The 18,098-nt window shown below is 42.3% G+C and overlaps 1 protein-coding gene across 1 annotated transcript in view; it reads left to right on the forward strand.

Moving 5' to 3' along the window:
• The window catches only part of CSMD1 (CUB and Sushi multiple domains 1), a 2,021,046-nt gene that overhangs the window by 1,921,845 nt on the left and 81,103 nt on the right, over positions 1-18,098 (forward strand). Inside the window, exon 50 of the mRNA XM_045997494.1 lies at positions 3,653-3,838. Within this exon, the coding sequence (XP_045853450.1) occupies positions 3,653-3,838 (186 nt within the window). The remainder of the gene's footprint in view (positions 1-3,652; positions 3,839-18,098) is intronic.

An 18,098-nucleotide genomic window follows, 5' to 3' on the forward strand; every position in this document is an offset into this window, starting at 1 on the left:
ACCAGGCTATAGGAATCCCTAGTGCAGGATACTATTTTTACTCTAGGCTTTGTGGTATGGGGATTGATCTCCCTCTGGGTTTGCCTAGCCTTATGAGTGGGGTCCAGATAATGAAAAGGTAGACATTCCATTGTGAGATAATGGGCGTGTGAGCTAGGGTATTGAGGAGTATGAAGCAGAGGTTCAAATAAATGGACAATGCTTAGCCGCCAACCAGAACAAGGCTGTGTAGAGAAAGAAATGAATGAAAGAATCTGACCGGACTGACTGGAGAAAGTTTGTCAGGACAGCTACAGTGAAGGTCAGTTCTCCTGGGCTTCTTGCCCAGAACCTACACACATTTAGCTTGAGATGTGGGCGTTGCTCAAGGGGACTAAGAGGATATCAGGGCATGAGAATCACAAATCTAAGGCGATAGTCAAAGCCCAAGAATCGCTGAGCTCTTTGAAGGGAAAAAAATGGAGAAAGAAAGGAAAAAAAGAAAAAGAAAGAAAGCAAAGCGAATGGTACCGTGTTGAAACTTGACAGGCGTAGAAAGAAAAGGATCCTTGTATGTTACAGGGAACAATCATTTAAAGTGGGGAAAAAATCAGAGAACCATTTAAACCTACCAAGACAAGAATGGCTACCGTTTGGTCTTAAATACAGAAGAAAAGAAATCCCACCTAGGCTTCATATTCTGAAAGAGGAGTAGGGACGCAGGACAGTGGAGTAGCTCTTCCCCTTGTGTATTTGAAAGCAAAATGTTACCTATCTCACGTGGTATGTAATAGAAGTAAACTGATTTACTACTGATTTCCTCTGCCTCTTTTCTCTCTTTAATAAAGAGATTACAAGGAGTTTATCCTATCAACTCATATTTTCTTTACAAAACAAGTACAAATGATCATGTACATAACTACTAATACTAATATTGATGATTCATTCTTATTTATTGGATGCCTACATTGTATGAACTCAGTGGTAGTTGCTCTGTATACATTATGTCATTTACTCCACACCATTTTCTCTGAGGTGGCCTTTATTGACCTCAAAGCAGTGAGACAACATGCATTAAGCCTTTTAACTGAAATCATAGAGCTGGCAAATGTCAGAGACACAAGCTAATATAGAAATCTGACTTTAAGGTCAGATTTTAAGGGATGAGTAGGTGATTGTTCACTTAGGTTGGCGGGAACTATAATGTTATATTCGTGTAGTTAAAAAAAATGAAGAAGATTTACTCCCTTCAGCTATAATAAAAGTAAGAACCTTCTGCATATTTTGAAAGTCATATGCATTTAGGTCATTGACATTTAAAAAGTGATCTTAAGAATATCTGCGACTTAGTAATCCTACAAAATGTTTGGAAGGAATGAATAGATGAGACAATACTAGACATTGATGGGAGGCTCCTTTATCCCATGAACCTAAGTTGTAAGGGTTATGCCATCTATCTTCATTGAATCAGAAGTGTGAGAATGTCATGATTGATTGATTGCCAACCTTTTTTAAGCCCCGCCAAATAGCCTACTGTTAAGACAGTCTAAAGAGGCCAAAACCATAGCTCAAGGCCAAAGATTCCCTGCTGTTGATCAGATGACAGAAAGTGGGTCTCCTTAAGTCCTTGGAATCAGGGTTCATGTGTGAAATAAGCTTCCAGATTTAGCAGAAGTTGTTAGAAAGCTTTTCTGTTTTGGCCTCCAGGGTATGAATCCCTTTAAGGTAGGGTTTCATGGATATTTGCAGAATGTTACCTGCCAAAGAAACGTCATTTCATTTGACGCTCACCCCAAATGAGACCTAGAAGGTAGCTGGGCACTGCGCATGCTTCAGCGAGGAGAGAAATTTAGATTTGTGAGAATGAACAAATGATTATTTGAGTGAAATCCAAGAGGAATTGGTGAGGAAACAGGGGGTGGGTGATGCCAAGAGATCCAGTCGCAAAGGACATTCTCTGTATTCAATAAATTAGGACGTTCTGCAAATGCTCAGTACATTGCCTCAATAAAGCAATGGCTTTGGAAAGCTAGAAGTTAATAATTATTTTAAATACTTTGTCCAAAATCATGTCTATATGTCTGAATTTTTATCTCCATCTATTGCGAATGTTTATTAGAGTAATATATATTACATATGTATTATATATGTGTGTGTGTGTGTGTGTGTGTGTGTGTGTGTGTGTGTGTGTGTTTTAGATGGTTGAAATAGCTGATTAGACATTTAAGCACAAGAGAAACTTGAGTACTTGGACTTTCCAGAAGTTTGATCTGTATCAGCCTCTACATGTAAACATTTTTTACCTCTCTCATAATTTTCCATTGTATTTATTGAAGGTTGTGCTAAAGAAACAATAGAAGAGCTGCCAGAAGACTCAGCGTGAACCACGGGTAGTTCACAGGGCTCTCGTAGGATTCGAAGGTGGTCTCGGGAGTGACAGGTCTGCTCTGTGGCCCCACGTTCTACACAGAGTTGCTTTGATTCTGTGGGCGAGTCATTTTCTCCTTCTGACCCTCAGTTTTCTTTATCTGTAAAACTATAAGTTTATATAATGTCATTCAACCTATCCTTTCAGCTCTAACAAGCTACATGTTTTTTTTATTAGAATAATATGGAAACATTTTTAAATGACTCAAACTTAGAATCCATGAGATGAATAATATGTTAAATATCGATCACATACACAGAGGGCAGTGCACTAGTTATTGGAAAAGTTCTCTTTAACAAGACACCTGGGCTCGGTTTGCGTCGTAGGGCGTGACTCTCCATCTCTTTATCCTCTCTTACTGTTTTCTTTACTGCAAATTATAGTCACGTCACTTGAGAGGTATTTTATGTTGGTTTGTTTTGTTTTGTTTCCTTATATCTCATAGTAGGTGAGTCTGGATCACAGCTAGGAAATTGAAGAAGGCAGTGTTTACCCTAAACTCTCCTGCCATCTTCCTTGTCTTTAAAACATGCCGATTCCCTCATCCCACTTTCTTGCGTGGCCTCACCCTGAGAGCAGCCTGCTTAGCACTGCGCTCTCTGCTCTAGGTACCTTCCCATTCTCCTCCTACCTTCCCTTCCTTCTCCTCCTTCCTCCTCAAGGGCTTGTGTTCCAACAGGTAATTTATAAAATAACAAATACTATATTTGTAGATGCATCAATGATCTTGGCTCAGTGATTTGTGTTTTATTAGAAATGTCTGGGGTTTTAAGGAAGAGGAGTCATGGGGGGGGGGAAGGTGCACATAAGGGGAGGTTAGACTGTCGACTCTGTTCTGATTCCTGAGAGATCTCAGCACCGAGGCATCAGTAGATTTTGCGATGGTAGAGCTGCTGTTCCCTCCTTCCTTTGCAGTATTAGATCAAGTAGGAAGCATGACCCTTTGGCATCCTGAGCATGGCCACCCGAGAAAAAACACCTCAGTGTGTTTCAACGGTTTCACAGAAGTCAGACTTACCTTCTGGGATCCTAATCACACAGATGCTCTATTTTGAGCAGTTTTCCATGGCTTCTCATCAACCCTCAAGATCCTTAAAATGTTGAAAATGTGTCCACTTATCCCACACATTAGAAATACAAATAGCCCTCTGCTCGTCTACGCACTGGGCATGAACCGTAGAAACAGCGCAAGGAAGTGCCATAACATCTTGTAAGAATCACTGTGTTTCTGCCATTTCTTTCCAGCTGTGTCCTGTGGAATCCCCGAGTCCCCAGGAAACGGTTCATTTATGGGCAACGAGTTCACATTGGATAGTAAAGTGACCTATGAATGTAACGAGGGCTTTCAGCTGGAAGCCGGCCAGCAAGCAGCCGCTGTGTGTCGGGAAGACGGATTATGGAACAACACGGGGAAGCCCCCTACGTGTAAACGTGAGTGTCCGGGGCCTTTGCATATCCTGGCAGACTTAATTTGGAGTGAGATTCATAGGTGAGAGCTCCAGATTACAAAGTGCAGAGACCCTCTTCCACAGCAAGTGAGGCCCCGGCCTCTTGCATTGTAGTGATATTAGAGCCAATCTACATGGGAAAATGCTAAAAATACATAGATAAATAAACAATAAGAATAAAAACATAAAACCAGTCTACTCCCCAGAAAATGCTCCAACCATACAAGATAAGCTTAGCCTTCTTGAAAACTGGGCAGACAGAATCACATCGGTTCCGTCAAGATCTAGACCCTGTGATTGATGCAGCAAACCTTGGCCATGCTGTCATTTCCAGTTTGGTTAGATGACTTCGAGAGGAGATTGAGACATGCAGCTTGGCGATAGCATTCTATGCGAAATATTAAGACATAACTCAACATGAGTTTCTATCCGCCTCCCACCTCTTCATAGACCCCTCGAGGTTCAAGCAGTGCCTCGCTTCTTAGTGTGCCAGCTACCCTGCATAACACACGGGTGTTCAGTAAGTGAGTCAGCGATCCGTGAAGACTAAGTTCTGGAGAGCTCTGGGTGGCATGTTACAGTGTTCTTAAAAGGGTCAGGAGTTTGGGCTTGTGCTTATACCGTCATCTTAAAAAATAATCATGAACTCCATAATGCAGAACTGAAGAGAGCAAAGTTCACACACACACGTGGGTGCACACAAAATATACATGCAAGTATCTTTGTATCTGTATTAAAACTAGTTTCAAACCGGAAGTAATCTAACTACTCAATTTCTAAAAATTGAAAACTATCTATTTCTGAAAAAGCAGTGTTTTTGCTCTTACGATATTTGAAAAGTGTTTCCACAGGGTCTTATAAAACTAGTTATAAAACTGGTTTCTTGATCTCTTTTTGTGTGTAGCATTTTGGTTATGTGAAAATTATTTGAACTGCTTAGCTAAGAACAAATAAATGTTTACAGAACATGGTTGACTTCTCTCCATCGTTCTTGTTTTCCTTGTGATCGTTTTCATCTTTTTTTTTTTAATTTTGCAGATAATTATTGCTTTTCCTGAGAGTCAGTGAGGCCTCTCAACAGTGAGACACTGTTGAGACAATAGTAATATTTCTCACTTTTTTATTTAATAAAGAACTATTTTATTATAATTAAAAATAGTATAGGAAACTAGAATAATAAGATATATTGGTAGGTTTTTAAGTTCAATCCTAGATAAAATTTTTCTCTCAAAATGAGAGCCTAACCCCACAGATGTTGATAACATTATAGGTTTTGGGCTCCTTGTAATGAAAACAATTTCCTAGGCATTTAAGACCCCGCTCTCTTTGCACGCAGCCTAGAGGTTGTTATGAACAGTCCTTGTCAATGTAAGGTGTCTGCCTCGTGCCACATGTTTCAGACAGTTTATCTCTAAATCTCCTGACAGCTCTAGAGGGAGGACACACACCACCTTCCCAGTGAAGTAAAAGCCACTTGCTGGCAGAGTTTGGGTTGAATTTCCTTCTCTCTAGTTCTTAATCCTGTGCCCTTCCCCTAATGCCGTGGTTTGGCACTCTGGTTACATATAAAATCATGTGTGTAATCGTTACTAGTGTCCAGATCTGACTCTCAGAGATCCTGAGTCAACTAGTCTTGGATGGAAAATAGGCATCATTTTTATTTTAAGTGCTCTGGGTGCTACGCCAAAACGTCAGGTATGTGCTAGGTCTTAAAGGGAAAGCCATCTAAAATTTGTATAGCATCTGAGAAAGATATGATGAATGACAAGGTAACTGTGTAAATGACGTAAATGCAATTTTTATTCTTACATCCTTTTTTAAAAATAGACTTTGTCTCTTAGAACAACTTTAGGCTTATAGGGAAAATGAGCAGGAAGAACAGAGATTTCCCAAACACTCCCTCCTGCCCATTACCGCCAGTCCCCCCCAACGAGCGGAGAGGTTCATTTTTACAAGTGATGAATATGTTTTGATACCCCATTTTCACCCAAAGCTCGGCTTACAGAAGGGTGCACTCTGGACATCATACATTCTGTGGGTTTGGACAGATGGGTAAATATTATATCAAGCATATTTTCAGCGCCCTAAAAATCTTTGTACTCTGCCTGTTATCTGCCCCACCCTCCTCCCCTCCCCTCAATACCTGGTAACCATTAATCTTTTTCCCTGTCTCCATAGTTTTGCCTCTTCCAGAATGTCCTATGGTTAGAATCATACACTATGTAGCCTTTTCAGAATAGTTCCTTTCACTTAGTGACATGCATTCAGGGTTCCTCTATGTCTTTTCATGGCTTGATAGCTAATTTCTTTTTGGTGCACAATATTTCGTTGTCTGGGTGGATCACAGTTTATCCATTCCCCCCAACTGAAGGAGCACTTGCTTACTTCCTAGTGTAGGCTCTCATGAATAAAGCTGGTATAAGCATTCGGGTGCAGGTTTTCTGTGGACACACATTTGCAACTCTTTTGACATAAATACCAAGAAGCATGATTGTTGAGTCATATGGTAAGAGTAAGTTGAGCGTTCCAAACCGGCTGTGCATTTTACACCCTCCCCCACAGCAATGGGTGAGAGTTCCTGGTGCTCCACGCCCCCATCAGCATTCAGTCTTGCCAGCGTTCTGGATGTTAGCCGTCAAATATGTGTGTCGGGGTATCTCCTGTTGTGCTCACTTTCATTTCCCTGGTGGCATATGCTGGGAAACATAGCTTCATGTGCTTATTTGTCATTGGTCTACCTTCTTTGGTGAGCTTTATAGGTAGGGTTTTTGCTTGCTTTTAATCAAGATGTTTGCTTTATCGTTGAGCTGTAGGAGTTCTTTGAAAATTCTGGCTACCAGTCCTTTATCAGAGATGCTTTCTCTAAGTGTCTCTTCCCAGGCTCTGGCTTGTCTTCTCATCCTCTTGATGGTGTCTTTCTGTCTTCTCATTCTCATGATGGTGTCTTTCCGAGCAGGAGTTTTCAATTTTAATGGAGTACAGGTTATCAATTTGCTCTTTCATGGAACATGCCTTTGGTGTTGTCCTTAAAGAGTTATCCCCCCAATAAAGGATCACTTATGTTTTCCCTTCTAGGAGTTTTATTCTTCATATTTGGGTCTTTTATCCGTTTCAATGTGCTTTGGGGGCAGGTATAAGGTCCGCGCCTGTCTTGGTCTTGCCGTGAGGATGTCTGGCTGCTCCAACACTATTTATCCAAAGTCTAGATGTGCTGCGTTTGTATTGCTCTTTGCTCCTTTGCCAAAGATCAGTTTACTATGTGTTTGGGAGATTTAATTTTCTGCTCCATCTATCTATGTGTCATTCTTTTTTTTGCCAGTATCACAGTGACTTCTCACTTTTGTTTTTATTTGGTTAAAACAGAATACAAAATGACACTTTTTTCAAAATGTATTTAAATGACTGCAAAAATTTGGAAACTTAATTGAAAAATATTTTCCATTTTCCTACAAAATCAATCTTCTTTTTGGTTGTAAATATTTCTGGGGACATAATTGATTTTACTAAAAATGCCCTGATGAACACAGATACTTCCATGATTTGTAAAGCTATAGGGAAAGCTTTACAGCCATCATATTTCCTAAAGATAATCCAGCTTATTGGGGATCACAGACATAGAGTCTCAGTGGTGTCTTTATGGCATTGTATTTTAACCAATAAAACATTATCTTTGGATTAATTAAAGGCTGTTACTTCAGATGGATGCAGTGAGCAAGAACCGTTAGTGTGTCACTGTAAAGTTGAATTATTTCGTCCTGAACACATGCTGGACAGAATGCCTTCTGTACAAGCCAAACTATTTATGTGTGAGCCATATTTGTGTTAAGGCCGTACCTCATTGGGTTAAGCCATTATGCACACCCGGGTTTTTAACGCTGCTTTACAGCTTGGTCTCCAATGGAGAATGCCAGTGCAAGTGGTTTCTATTTGGCAATAAACGGGTCGCCATCATAAACTCCAACATAAAGAGCCAACTATGTCAGATTAGGAGGAAAAGAGGCACAATATAGCTTTCCATGTCAAATGTGTCTGTGCTACGTCCTTCAGTTATAAAAACAATCCTGTGGAGAAAGTATTGCTTTCCTTATCTTACTGATTTAAAAGAAAGCAAATAACTGAGATAGCCCAAATCTGCAATTTGCAACCAAGTAAACGTGATTGATCATTACAAAAACACCGAGGGAAGTATTTCATTGTGCCTAAACTGCCGGTTGGAGGTCCCTGCCGCCCCGGGCAAAGCTATGTGGTGGTACTGATGGGTAGGGGGGTGCTTTGGGCGGTTGGAAAGCCCAGAACCTGTCTGGGGACACAGACAAGACTCGGAGTTTTTGTGATGAAATGGAAAATCAGCCCCCAGTTTTCTAAATATTGATTGAAACTTTCAAGTATTTCCTGTCTCCTTATTGTCTGTTAGATTTTACAAAAGGGAGGCATAGATATTTTATTTAAGCTCTTTGGTATTCAGAGACTGGAAACCTATTTAATCTCGGCGGGGTGGTGTTTACTTCACTTAATTTAAATTAAAGAAATTGCGCAGAGTAAGCATAAAACTTTGTCTCAGGGTCAGCAAATTTGGTTACTATGGAGCTCTGAAATGCGTCTTTCCCCCAGGCTGGTTCCTCTGTGTGCTTGGTTGACACGACAGGATTTTGTTTCTTTACCGTCTGCAGTGGCACGTACATCACTGCGCGGACTCTAAGGAGAAAGGGAACACTTCTGCTTTGATACATAGTAAATGTACATGGTAAATAAAATCAGTTGGTGTGGCCCACAGGTTTCCTGTAATAAATAACTTTTTCAGTTTGCACATCCCCCGATCAGGAAGATCTCCCAGGCAAGTGCCTGAGGCTCATTTCTTTTCATTTTAATTGTTTACTGAGACCGAGTTTGGACCATTGAAGATATGATTCATGCCGGTGGCATAATAGAACGAGGGAGGCTCTTGGTATTAATGTGGGGGTTTAACAGTTTGGCCGAATGATGAATAGGCATGCATAATATACTCTGCCTTTAGGAGAAAGCAAAACCATTAAAACTGTCTTCTAAGGAGAAATGAATTCAAAGTCCTAGTCCCAATGTATAGGTTTTCTTTTTTTAACCACTGGTGTTAGTCAGTGAAGCAATTTCGTCATGGATAATTTATCAGAGACCTACTATGCGCCAGGCACCACGAGCATGTTACCTGAACAAATGCAATGCCTGTGTGTTTTGGGAAAGGAAGAGTACGTTAAAGCCATACCAAATAGCTTCATATGACCTGTAAATAGCTCAAACATAGAAAAACTAAGATTAGATATAGACAGTTATCTACTACTTGGCTAGTTAGCTGTGTGTGCATCAGCATATATGTAGGTGAACGCATCCGTCTGTGTATAATACATTTTATAACCGTATGTGCACTTATAATCACATACACGCCTGTGTGCGTGAGTAAATGCTTGTGTGCGTACTCACGCATGTGTATCACACGCTTAGAAATAGATGTATGCATGTGCATATTCTATATGTATGTATTTATATTAAATAAATGTATATGTGTGTACATCTGTAACGCACATATGTGTGCTTGCAGATATAAAAGAATATTTTGTGTAAAATATTTGGGGGATGTATATTTATCCACTTAGTCCCTTAAAAAATGGACTAAAAATTGCTTACATGTTGTCTCTATTGATTACCCCCATTTTCAGAGTAGAGCTCATGGTATACTTCACATTTAACCCCTTGACAAACATCGTGTTATCCTAAATCATGTCCCTGAAGCCCTGTGTTATATAATCAGTTCTCCATCTGGCATCATTGAGTTTCCACTGTGTGCCAGGCACGGTCATAAGCATCTGATATGCTTTTGATCTTGGAGTCCTAAATTTAACAGACATTCGAAGCACTATTATTATCCCCATCATGCAGATGGGACTTGGAGACCCCGAAGTGGAAACCTCCCCAGGGTTGCGCAGTTGGACCTTGAGGGAGTCGGGACTGAGAGCGTCCGTCTGGCACCGGCCCTTCCGTGCTTGTCCCCGGGCCAGGTCTGCACATGTGGCTGCCATGAAGGGCTCGTCCTGCCTACACTGTGCATTTACAAGGCACTTTGGTTAAGATCTGAGCAAACTTGGTGAAGAACAGTGCAGTTCTCACCTGATCTAAATCCATAACCTTCCTGTGCATGTGTATTTAAAGAACACATACAAAGCTGAAAGGAAAAGCAAAGGAAATGTCTATGTATGAGATGGGAGGCATGAATCTATCCTTATCTTCCAAGTGTGTTTGTTACCAGATTCGGAAAGATGGCCAGACAGGGAGGTGGGGTCAGAGCCAGACAACCCTGCAGCGCGCCATAGCGCTGCACTGCCCCACGTCCAGCCCGCCCTGGTTGGGCCCGGGGCTGCTGCAGGGGAACCGAGCGGGCGGCTGCATGGGAGTCCGGCTGGCAGGGTTCTGATGTGTTAGGTGAGCCTACACACAGTTGAGAAACGTCCGCTAGATGATTGGCCAGTTTCTGCTCCTTGATGGTGGGACGCATCGCTTTGTGGGGCGGGTTGTGCAGCTCTTTGCGAGGCGAGGAGGCATGGCGGCCGCCTGCGAAGCCTCTTCCCGGCGGCCATCAAGTAGTGCCCAACCTCAGCTACTGAGCCTTCTGCTGGGATGAAACGTTTCCAGGCTGCACGGCAGGCCGTGCACACTTGACCCTGTTGCTGAACATGTTTGAGATCTTGACGCTCTGTTGGAGTTCAGATATCGTTTCAGATTAGATTCAGTCCTTTTCTGTAGAACAAGCCGGGTTTTACTCTATGATTTTTCTGCTTCTTTTATTTGCAAAGATTGGACATGACTTAGTCCAGCTTTTTGTGTTTTAACTGGAGTTGTGGCCAGGTTCCCCTTGGCTCCTTGGTAAACATGAGAAAGAAAAATTTGCCCTTTAATGCTCAGTGGTAAATCTGGGTCTTGTTTTGTGCAGGTCATTTGCCGTCCCTAGGAACTGGGCTATGTTACTATTGTTTCATCTTTAAGAAACGTCAACACTGCACAGCAGGTGTGTTTGTCTGTTTGCCTCGGGGCTGTATCTTTATAATGACTTGTCCAGTGATTCTCATGGCCCCTGTCAAACAAGGAGTGAGGAAACTGTTTTTGCTTTTGTTTATATGACTGTTTTTTAAGTTGCTGCCGTGTAACCAGAGTGACTCATGAGCAGGAGAGGTTTTCACTCTTTCAGGCTGGACAGTTGAGCCTTTTCCCAGCCAAGTAGCCTGAGATGTGTGCTGGGCCAGGCAGGCTGCTCTCGGCTGACCAGGGCTCTCTGCTCCTTGCCTCTTGCTCCAGAATGCTTCTACACCTGGTTCAGGCTCAGAGAGAGCATGTACTTATTGAAATGCAGAATAATCCTGAAACATTGAATTTGTGCATGTGTGTTTCATATATATATATATATATATATATAATACACACACACATATATGTATATCTATTTTGAGGAATTAATGTATTGAACACAACACTTTAAAGATGATTCTGCATATTCTGTACATAACTAATTCTATTCCATTGAATGATAAGTTTGTTAATTTTACTAAATATAGGTATATTGACCTTTTAACTTTCATATGAAGATTCTAAACCTGAAGTATGGGAAGATAGGAAGCATAACACAGACTCCTAGCTCTATGAGTTCTTGAACTAAATCTCCCCACAAAACGATGTGATGCTGGTTCCTCTAAATGTTTAATCACGTGCCATCCAAAAATAATGTTTCCATTCATCTGCCACCCGTACTGACGCTTTTGAAGAAGAACGTAACCAGATGCCATGTGCGATATTATGCGTTGAGCTGTAAGAATTCAGAAACAATTTGAGCATTGCTAGAAGGCAGTTTTCGGGTCTCCAGTTTTCCAGTTGAGCCTCTTCTCCAATGTGGTCATGATGCAACACGTGATCCTCTGTGTGTGGAGTCTTCATGGAGGGAATGCATGTACGTGCAACCTTCGTTGTACTGACATCATAATTTGTTCCGTGCTGACATCATCATAGTGCAAGAGTCAGAGGACGCAGCCGACCCTTTACTCCCACTGAATCTAGGGCCGTGCCTTCTTACACACCAGCTTCCCTGACGCCTCCCTCATCCTTTCTACAGCAAAGCACCGCCAGCGTTCTGGAAGCATCCATGGCTGCCCACTCTTCTATTACCTTCTCCTTCAGGTCTCTGCCAGCCTGTATCCAGAGCATTAACGGTTGAGGATCTGACCAATAAAGCAGGGATCTTCCACCATTCATACAGCATTTCCCCGTGCCTTACATTAGTTGAATGACCATGAGCATAGACACCAATCCCTAGTTTGTACGGTTTCTCTCCATAATAGAGCTCAGGGGTCTTCGGGCAGGGTCCTGGCCCTGCTCTCATGGCACTAACTGTGCTATATATACAATAATTTTCGGATTTAAGGTCACACTCATCATAACCTACAATTACCCAGGAGACATTGTTAGACTCTTATTTAAAAGAATGCAAGGAGGCAGTTCTCACTAGGGGAAATGGGAAAGAATATTTAAGCAAATGCATTAAATATTTTTGAGCAAGCAATTTTCTTTCCCCCAAAACTCTAAAGATGTCCCTGGATATAGGAACTGACTACTAGCTGGCTCAGTGTGGACTGCCGGTGCCTACTGAAACCATGACCTTAGAAAGTGGGGCTCATAAAACAGTGACGCCAGTGTTGCGGATTCCTTTGTTGGAAGCGCAGTCAATGACATTGTGAAACACCGAGATTTTGTACTTTTAATCTACACTTAGATTAGCAGCACCTTTCATCCTGTCCAGGGGGCGGTTTAGGCTCATTTAGTATAATTAAAAATAAGCCTTTCGGGTAATTAAAAAAATAGCTCTACTGGCAAACCTAGATTATGGAATTACAAAAAAATTCTGAACCATATTCCCCATTATCACTACATGGATGAGGTTAATTCAATACTGGTCTTGTTTTCTTATTGGGAACAGATTTCCTGGAAGGTGTTTACGCCACAATAGAGTTGGAATATTAGTTTTTTGGCATAGCTACAGTCAGTTATGTAAATGCTCTAGGGTCTGACTCGACTAAGATATATTTATTAGGACTAACATAGCAGCAAAATCATGAGAAGACTGGGGCAGAAAATGTCTGATCTCAAGAGGCTTTTGGATGAAGTTCATAATTGAAAAAGGCAGTAGTCTCCAGAATGAGAAGTCCGGCAATTTCAGGGCCAGAATATAAGAATGTTCAGAGGTTTTAGATTTAGTCGGGAACCTTGCAGAGGGGGTGGGTAGGAGCTCTGAAGTGTTTGGACATTTTTGGTCTGAGGGTGAAAAGTTGATTGCTCTCAGGGGACCCATAAATTACCTGTTAGAAGTTTGCATTTAAAACTCCATGATTTCGTTCTTTACTAATTTGCTACTCTTATTCTGTTTTTAAAGATTTATTTATTGTTTGAGAGAGAGCAAGAGCACAAGCAGGGAGAAGGGAGAGGGGGAGAGAGAAGGGGACTCCCGACTGAGCAGAGAGCCTGATGTGGGACTCGATCCCAGGACCCTGGATCATGACTTGAGCGCAAGGCAATGCTTAACTGACCGAGCCACCCAGGCGCCCCTCACTACTCTTACTCTAAATAACACACACTAAGCATTTCGTTAAAATCTGATATAACAAAAATCCCAAACCAAGTTATTCTGTTAAGCATCCCATACTCTCAATCCAGTCTTTGTCAAGGGACTTCCTGCCACAGTGAGTGATGTTGAAATTGGAGGGTGTGGAATGCATTTCCATTGACTCTGTATGGTGCTTCCCCCCGAAGACCCTATATTCATTATTTACCTACACCAAAGCAGGCGTGTTCTTCAGTTTCTAATGCTCCAGAACAGAAAACGACTTCTCCCTCCCCTGTCCAGGGAGGACAGATCGTTGCTGACATGCTGAAACTTCACTTAAGTTGTGAGTAGGAAGAACATCATGAGGCTGCTTAAATCATTTTACTCCAATGGCATCTAATTGTAATTTTACAAATCTAATTAAATGTGCTTGAACTTACCCGCATTGAGTATGATGGGGGAGAATCTGTTGTTAAATGAGAAATGACAATTGCATCCTGGCATGCAGGGGCTGATTGGAATATTCCAGAAGATTTATGCTACGTGTCTGTAATTTATGGGGGTGGGGAGGCTGAAGGACTTTTATGTGTAGTGGAATGCTGTCGTTGTCTGAATATCTTAAACAAAAACAACTGTTAGTCTTTGTGCTTTGCCACTGGCTGAGTGAGTCTATCATAAATCAGAATCACTCATGGTAAGAGTAAAAGCTGGGATTTCTCAGGTACAATGCCGAATATTTTGTGTTGTCGCTGAAATATTCACAAGATAGAGAAATGTGTTTCCCCTTTTTGTGCACAGGAGCTTTGCATGGTCTGCACTTCAGCTGAGCTGATCTGAGAAGTATCATTTTGGGATATTTACTTTGTCAAGATCATCAACACTTAGTGCTATGAACTGTCAAATACTTGGGAATGGTTGGGAACATGTGTTCTCTGGAACTTGTCGAAATACAGGAAAATGGTTCCATGAGAATTGTTTTCTTTAAGGTGACAGAAGAGAATCTATATTTCCTATTTTTAAAATATTTTTATTTATTTATTTGGTAGAGTGAGATAGAGCATGAGAAGGGGGGGTGAGAGAGGGAGAAGCAGACTTCCTGCCAGCAAGGAGCCCAGTGCGAGACTCGATTCCAGGACCCCAGGATCATGACCTGAGCCAAAGGCAGATGCTTCACCGACTGAGCTACTCAAGCGCCCCTGCATTTTGTAAAGGAAAGAACATAAGGTCAACTGGCGGACTGTGTACTTTCTACCAAGCCAGCCAAGTCTACATTTTTAATTTATTTTTTAAACCTATATTTATCGAAAGTATTTAATTTCCCTAAAGTAGACCCGGCAACTTATTCACTTACGATTGTCATAAAAACTGATTTGTAAGATTTATGTAAAGAGGATGCTTTCTCTCGGTACATTTTCCAGATGAACTAATCTTTTAAAACTCTTTTTTTAAATTATGTTATTATTTTTACAACATTCATAGGCTAGTGCGCCCAGAGTCCTCATTGACTTAATTCTGAAGACCATGTCCGGCATCACTTGTTTTAGTCATGTGGGACAAACACGACGTTCTTGCATTGTTTCTAGTAGCGGAGGAAATGACGGGGTCAGAGAAATAAAAGGCAGGACAGCGTGAAGATTCTGGCCTGGTTTGGGTGAGCCTGAGCTGACTGCCTTATCCATGAAATATGACTCAACAATGAAAACACGTTGTCCCTGCCGGGGTGTTGTTGCAAGGATCAGCTTCGTGTGAAGTTGTACGTACAATTCTGTATGCCACGGGAAAGGGACTTTGTGGAAAACACGACATGAATGCAAGTCTGCAGAAGCGGCAGCCATCCTTAGCAGCCGTCTGTGGCTGCAGGTAACTGGGGAGGACGGGCAGGGGCATGGGCCAAACCCCATGAGTTCCAGTCTAAGAGGCTCCGAAGGAAGAATGAAGTGTTTTTCAAACTCTCAGCGCAGTGGCATTCACAGTGCTCTGTGTTGGCCTGTGACTATAATTCCACGTTGTCTTTGTACGTCTTAGGAGAGACACATGTTCCCACAGAGCTGGCTTCTGACTGGGGGGCCAGCCCAGGGCCAGAGTGGGAAACCACAGAAACTGACCCCCGGGACCTCAGCGTGCTCCTCCTCCCTTCCTGGGCTCCTTGCTTGAGCCCTTAGCTCCACTCCCCTGACTCTGCCGTCCCGCAGATACTCAGTCACACTTACCCCATTCTTCTGTTGAGCGTAATGTCCCCAAAGGGAACGTCCCCATGGAGCAAAACATCCAGCGGCCCACGCGTCATTTTCTGCACCTGCGTTTGCCTTCCTCCTGTAGCTTACATTTTTGTTCTCCTTTCCTTTTTACCCGCCAGGTAGGGATGTCGTGGGAAGAAATAAAAAGTTAAGAATATAACAAGAACACTCTGTTTCTCTCAGTAACCCCTTGTGAAGTAATTGCGCACTGACTTTTTAACTGTGCAGTTATCGTTTACACGATAAATGTTGTGTACGTGCACAGCTCGTGTCGGTACGTACGCATGTGTGTGTGCGCGTCTCTGTGTGTTTTTGTACCACACACAGCGTGTTCTTTCATGGGCTCTTAGTTTGACTGTTTTGAGTTTTTTCCTAAAAAAAAAATTCTTTCAATTTTCATTTTTTTCCAGCCGATTTTTCATTTTTCATTATTTTCTTTAAATAAATGTACTCTTATGGTCATCAGGCTCATAGTCCTAAATCCTCCAATCAGCTGATGGGCTGTTCTCTGGCGTGGCTCCAGTGTGGGCAGCCTGGGGCCCACAGAAGAAGTGACAAGGAGGCAAAGCCACGTGCGGTCTCATCATCCAGCAACAACCACGTCCGCACTCACTGCATGCCTCCCCCCTCATTTCCCTTCCACCCCTTTTCCCGAGGCTCAAGGCCCACCCTGCAGGGGTTCCCGGGACTACACTCGCTGGCGCAGCCCCGCTGTGTGCACTGCACTTTCTCCTGCATCCACACGCAGAGCAGAGGCCATGTGGAATAGTCTTAGAGCTCCCGATGTCTGGTTTTTTCATGCAGGCACTGGAATTAAGCCGGTGAAGTCTGGGACAGGGGAGAGCTGGGGCAGAGGACACAGAGTCCAGGACACACTGGGTTGAATTCCGACAAAGGCACAATGTGAGAAAAGGTGGTTTAGGGAGCGAGTGGTTCACTGGAAACACATATGGAAAAGACAAATCTTGAGCCCTGTGTTCCCGCGTGTACAAAATTGATGCAAGGTGATCACAGACGGAAGTGAGAAAGGTCAGATGTAAAGCTTCTGTAAAACTACAGCCTCACAGATTCTGTCATCCCCCTACATGAGCTTGGGTTAGGGAAGGACTTCAAAACGACACACAGATCTCTGGTACCAAAGGAAAAAGAAGATACACGGGACTGCGTTAAATTTTCATATTCCATCTCTCAAATCACATGTTTACAAGCCTGGTCAAGACAAATCCAGAAAGGGCGAAGATATTGGAAGGATGTGTATGAAACACAGACAGTTTAGAGAACTTCAGTAAGAAGAACGCAGAGTGTCTGTTGGCCGCCACTAGCCTCCCACGTCGGGACCTGCAGGTTTATAGAATACAGAAGACTACAGACACGTCGGTGACAAGAACATGAAGCAACGGGTGGGCTAATATGTTGCTGATGAACTTGGGGAGTCGATGCATTGTTTAGAGAGAAGACTCAGCAGCAGGTGTCAATGTCGAAAATACCACTCAGAAACCTGCCCACAGATGCACTCATCCAAGGACATGCGCAAAGTTTGTGTAGTGTTAGAGGGCACGTGTCTGTCCTTAGAGGTCGGATGACATCCCTTTTGTCCCTGAAGCCTGTGCAGGTGGTGCTGATGCGGGCCCGCCCGGGTGAGCTTCTTGGGTACAGCTAACTTTCTTGATTCTTTAGGTTGGTGCCGACCACATGAAGGGTGTCTACAATGTAAAAACCCGTTGAACTGTGCAGTAGTAATTTGTGCATTTTCCATCTGGGTGTTTCCATACAAATTTACCTGGAAACCTAAGGAGCAGAAAGAAACCAACAATCCAAATGACAACAACAAGGAGAAATAAGCAAACAGACTAACAACCGTCCAAGCAGCAAACAGGGGTGAAAACACAGAACGCTGGCTCGAGTGCAGGGAAATGAGGGGCTTCCTTTGTGGAAGTCTAGTGGCTTCCGGCTTTTTGTCTCCAGTGGCATTTAGGGAGTTTTCTCTCCATCGGTTTCTGGTAATGCTGGTATTTGGTGTTACAGCCAGAGAGGAGGGTGAAGCATTGAGAGAGAAATCGCTAAGAAACTTTCCTTTACCTTCTGATTTATGCCAAGTTTTCTCAACAGGAATAAAATATTTATAACAAAACACTTGTAAAAAGTAAAAAGTAGCAATAAAATTGAAGGTAAAGTTTGTCTCTTTCTAAAGACCAGTAATGCCTAAGCAAACAACGCTCAGCATGAGTCATGAGTGTCAAAATGAATAGCGGAGCGTATTGTCAATGAAATGCCACTTTCTTCTTTTAAAATAATCATAAAAATCATTATATCTTTAATGTGATCAATTATATATTATTAATAGAGTGACAACAAAACTTTGCTGTTGTTAAATATGACAGGACTAGTTATAA

This window comes from Meles meles, chromosome 2, assembly GCF_922984935.1.
Source record: "Meles meles chromosome 2, mMelMel3.1 paternal haplotype, whole genome shotgun sequence".
Lineage (NCBI taxonomy): Eukaryota > Metazoa > Chordata > Mammalia > Carnivora > Mustelidae > Meles > Meles meles.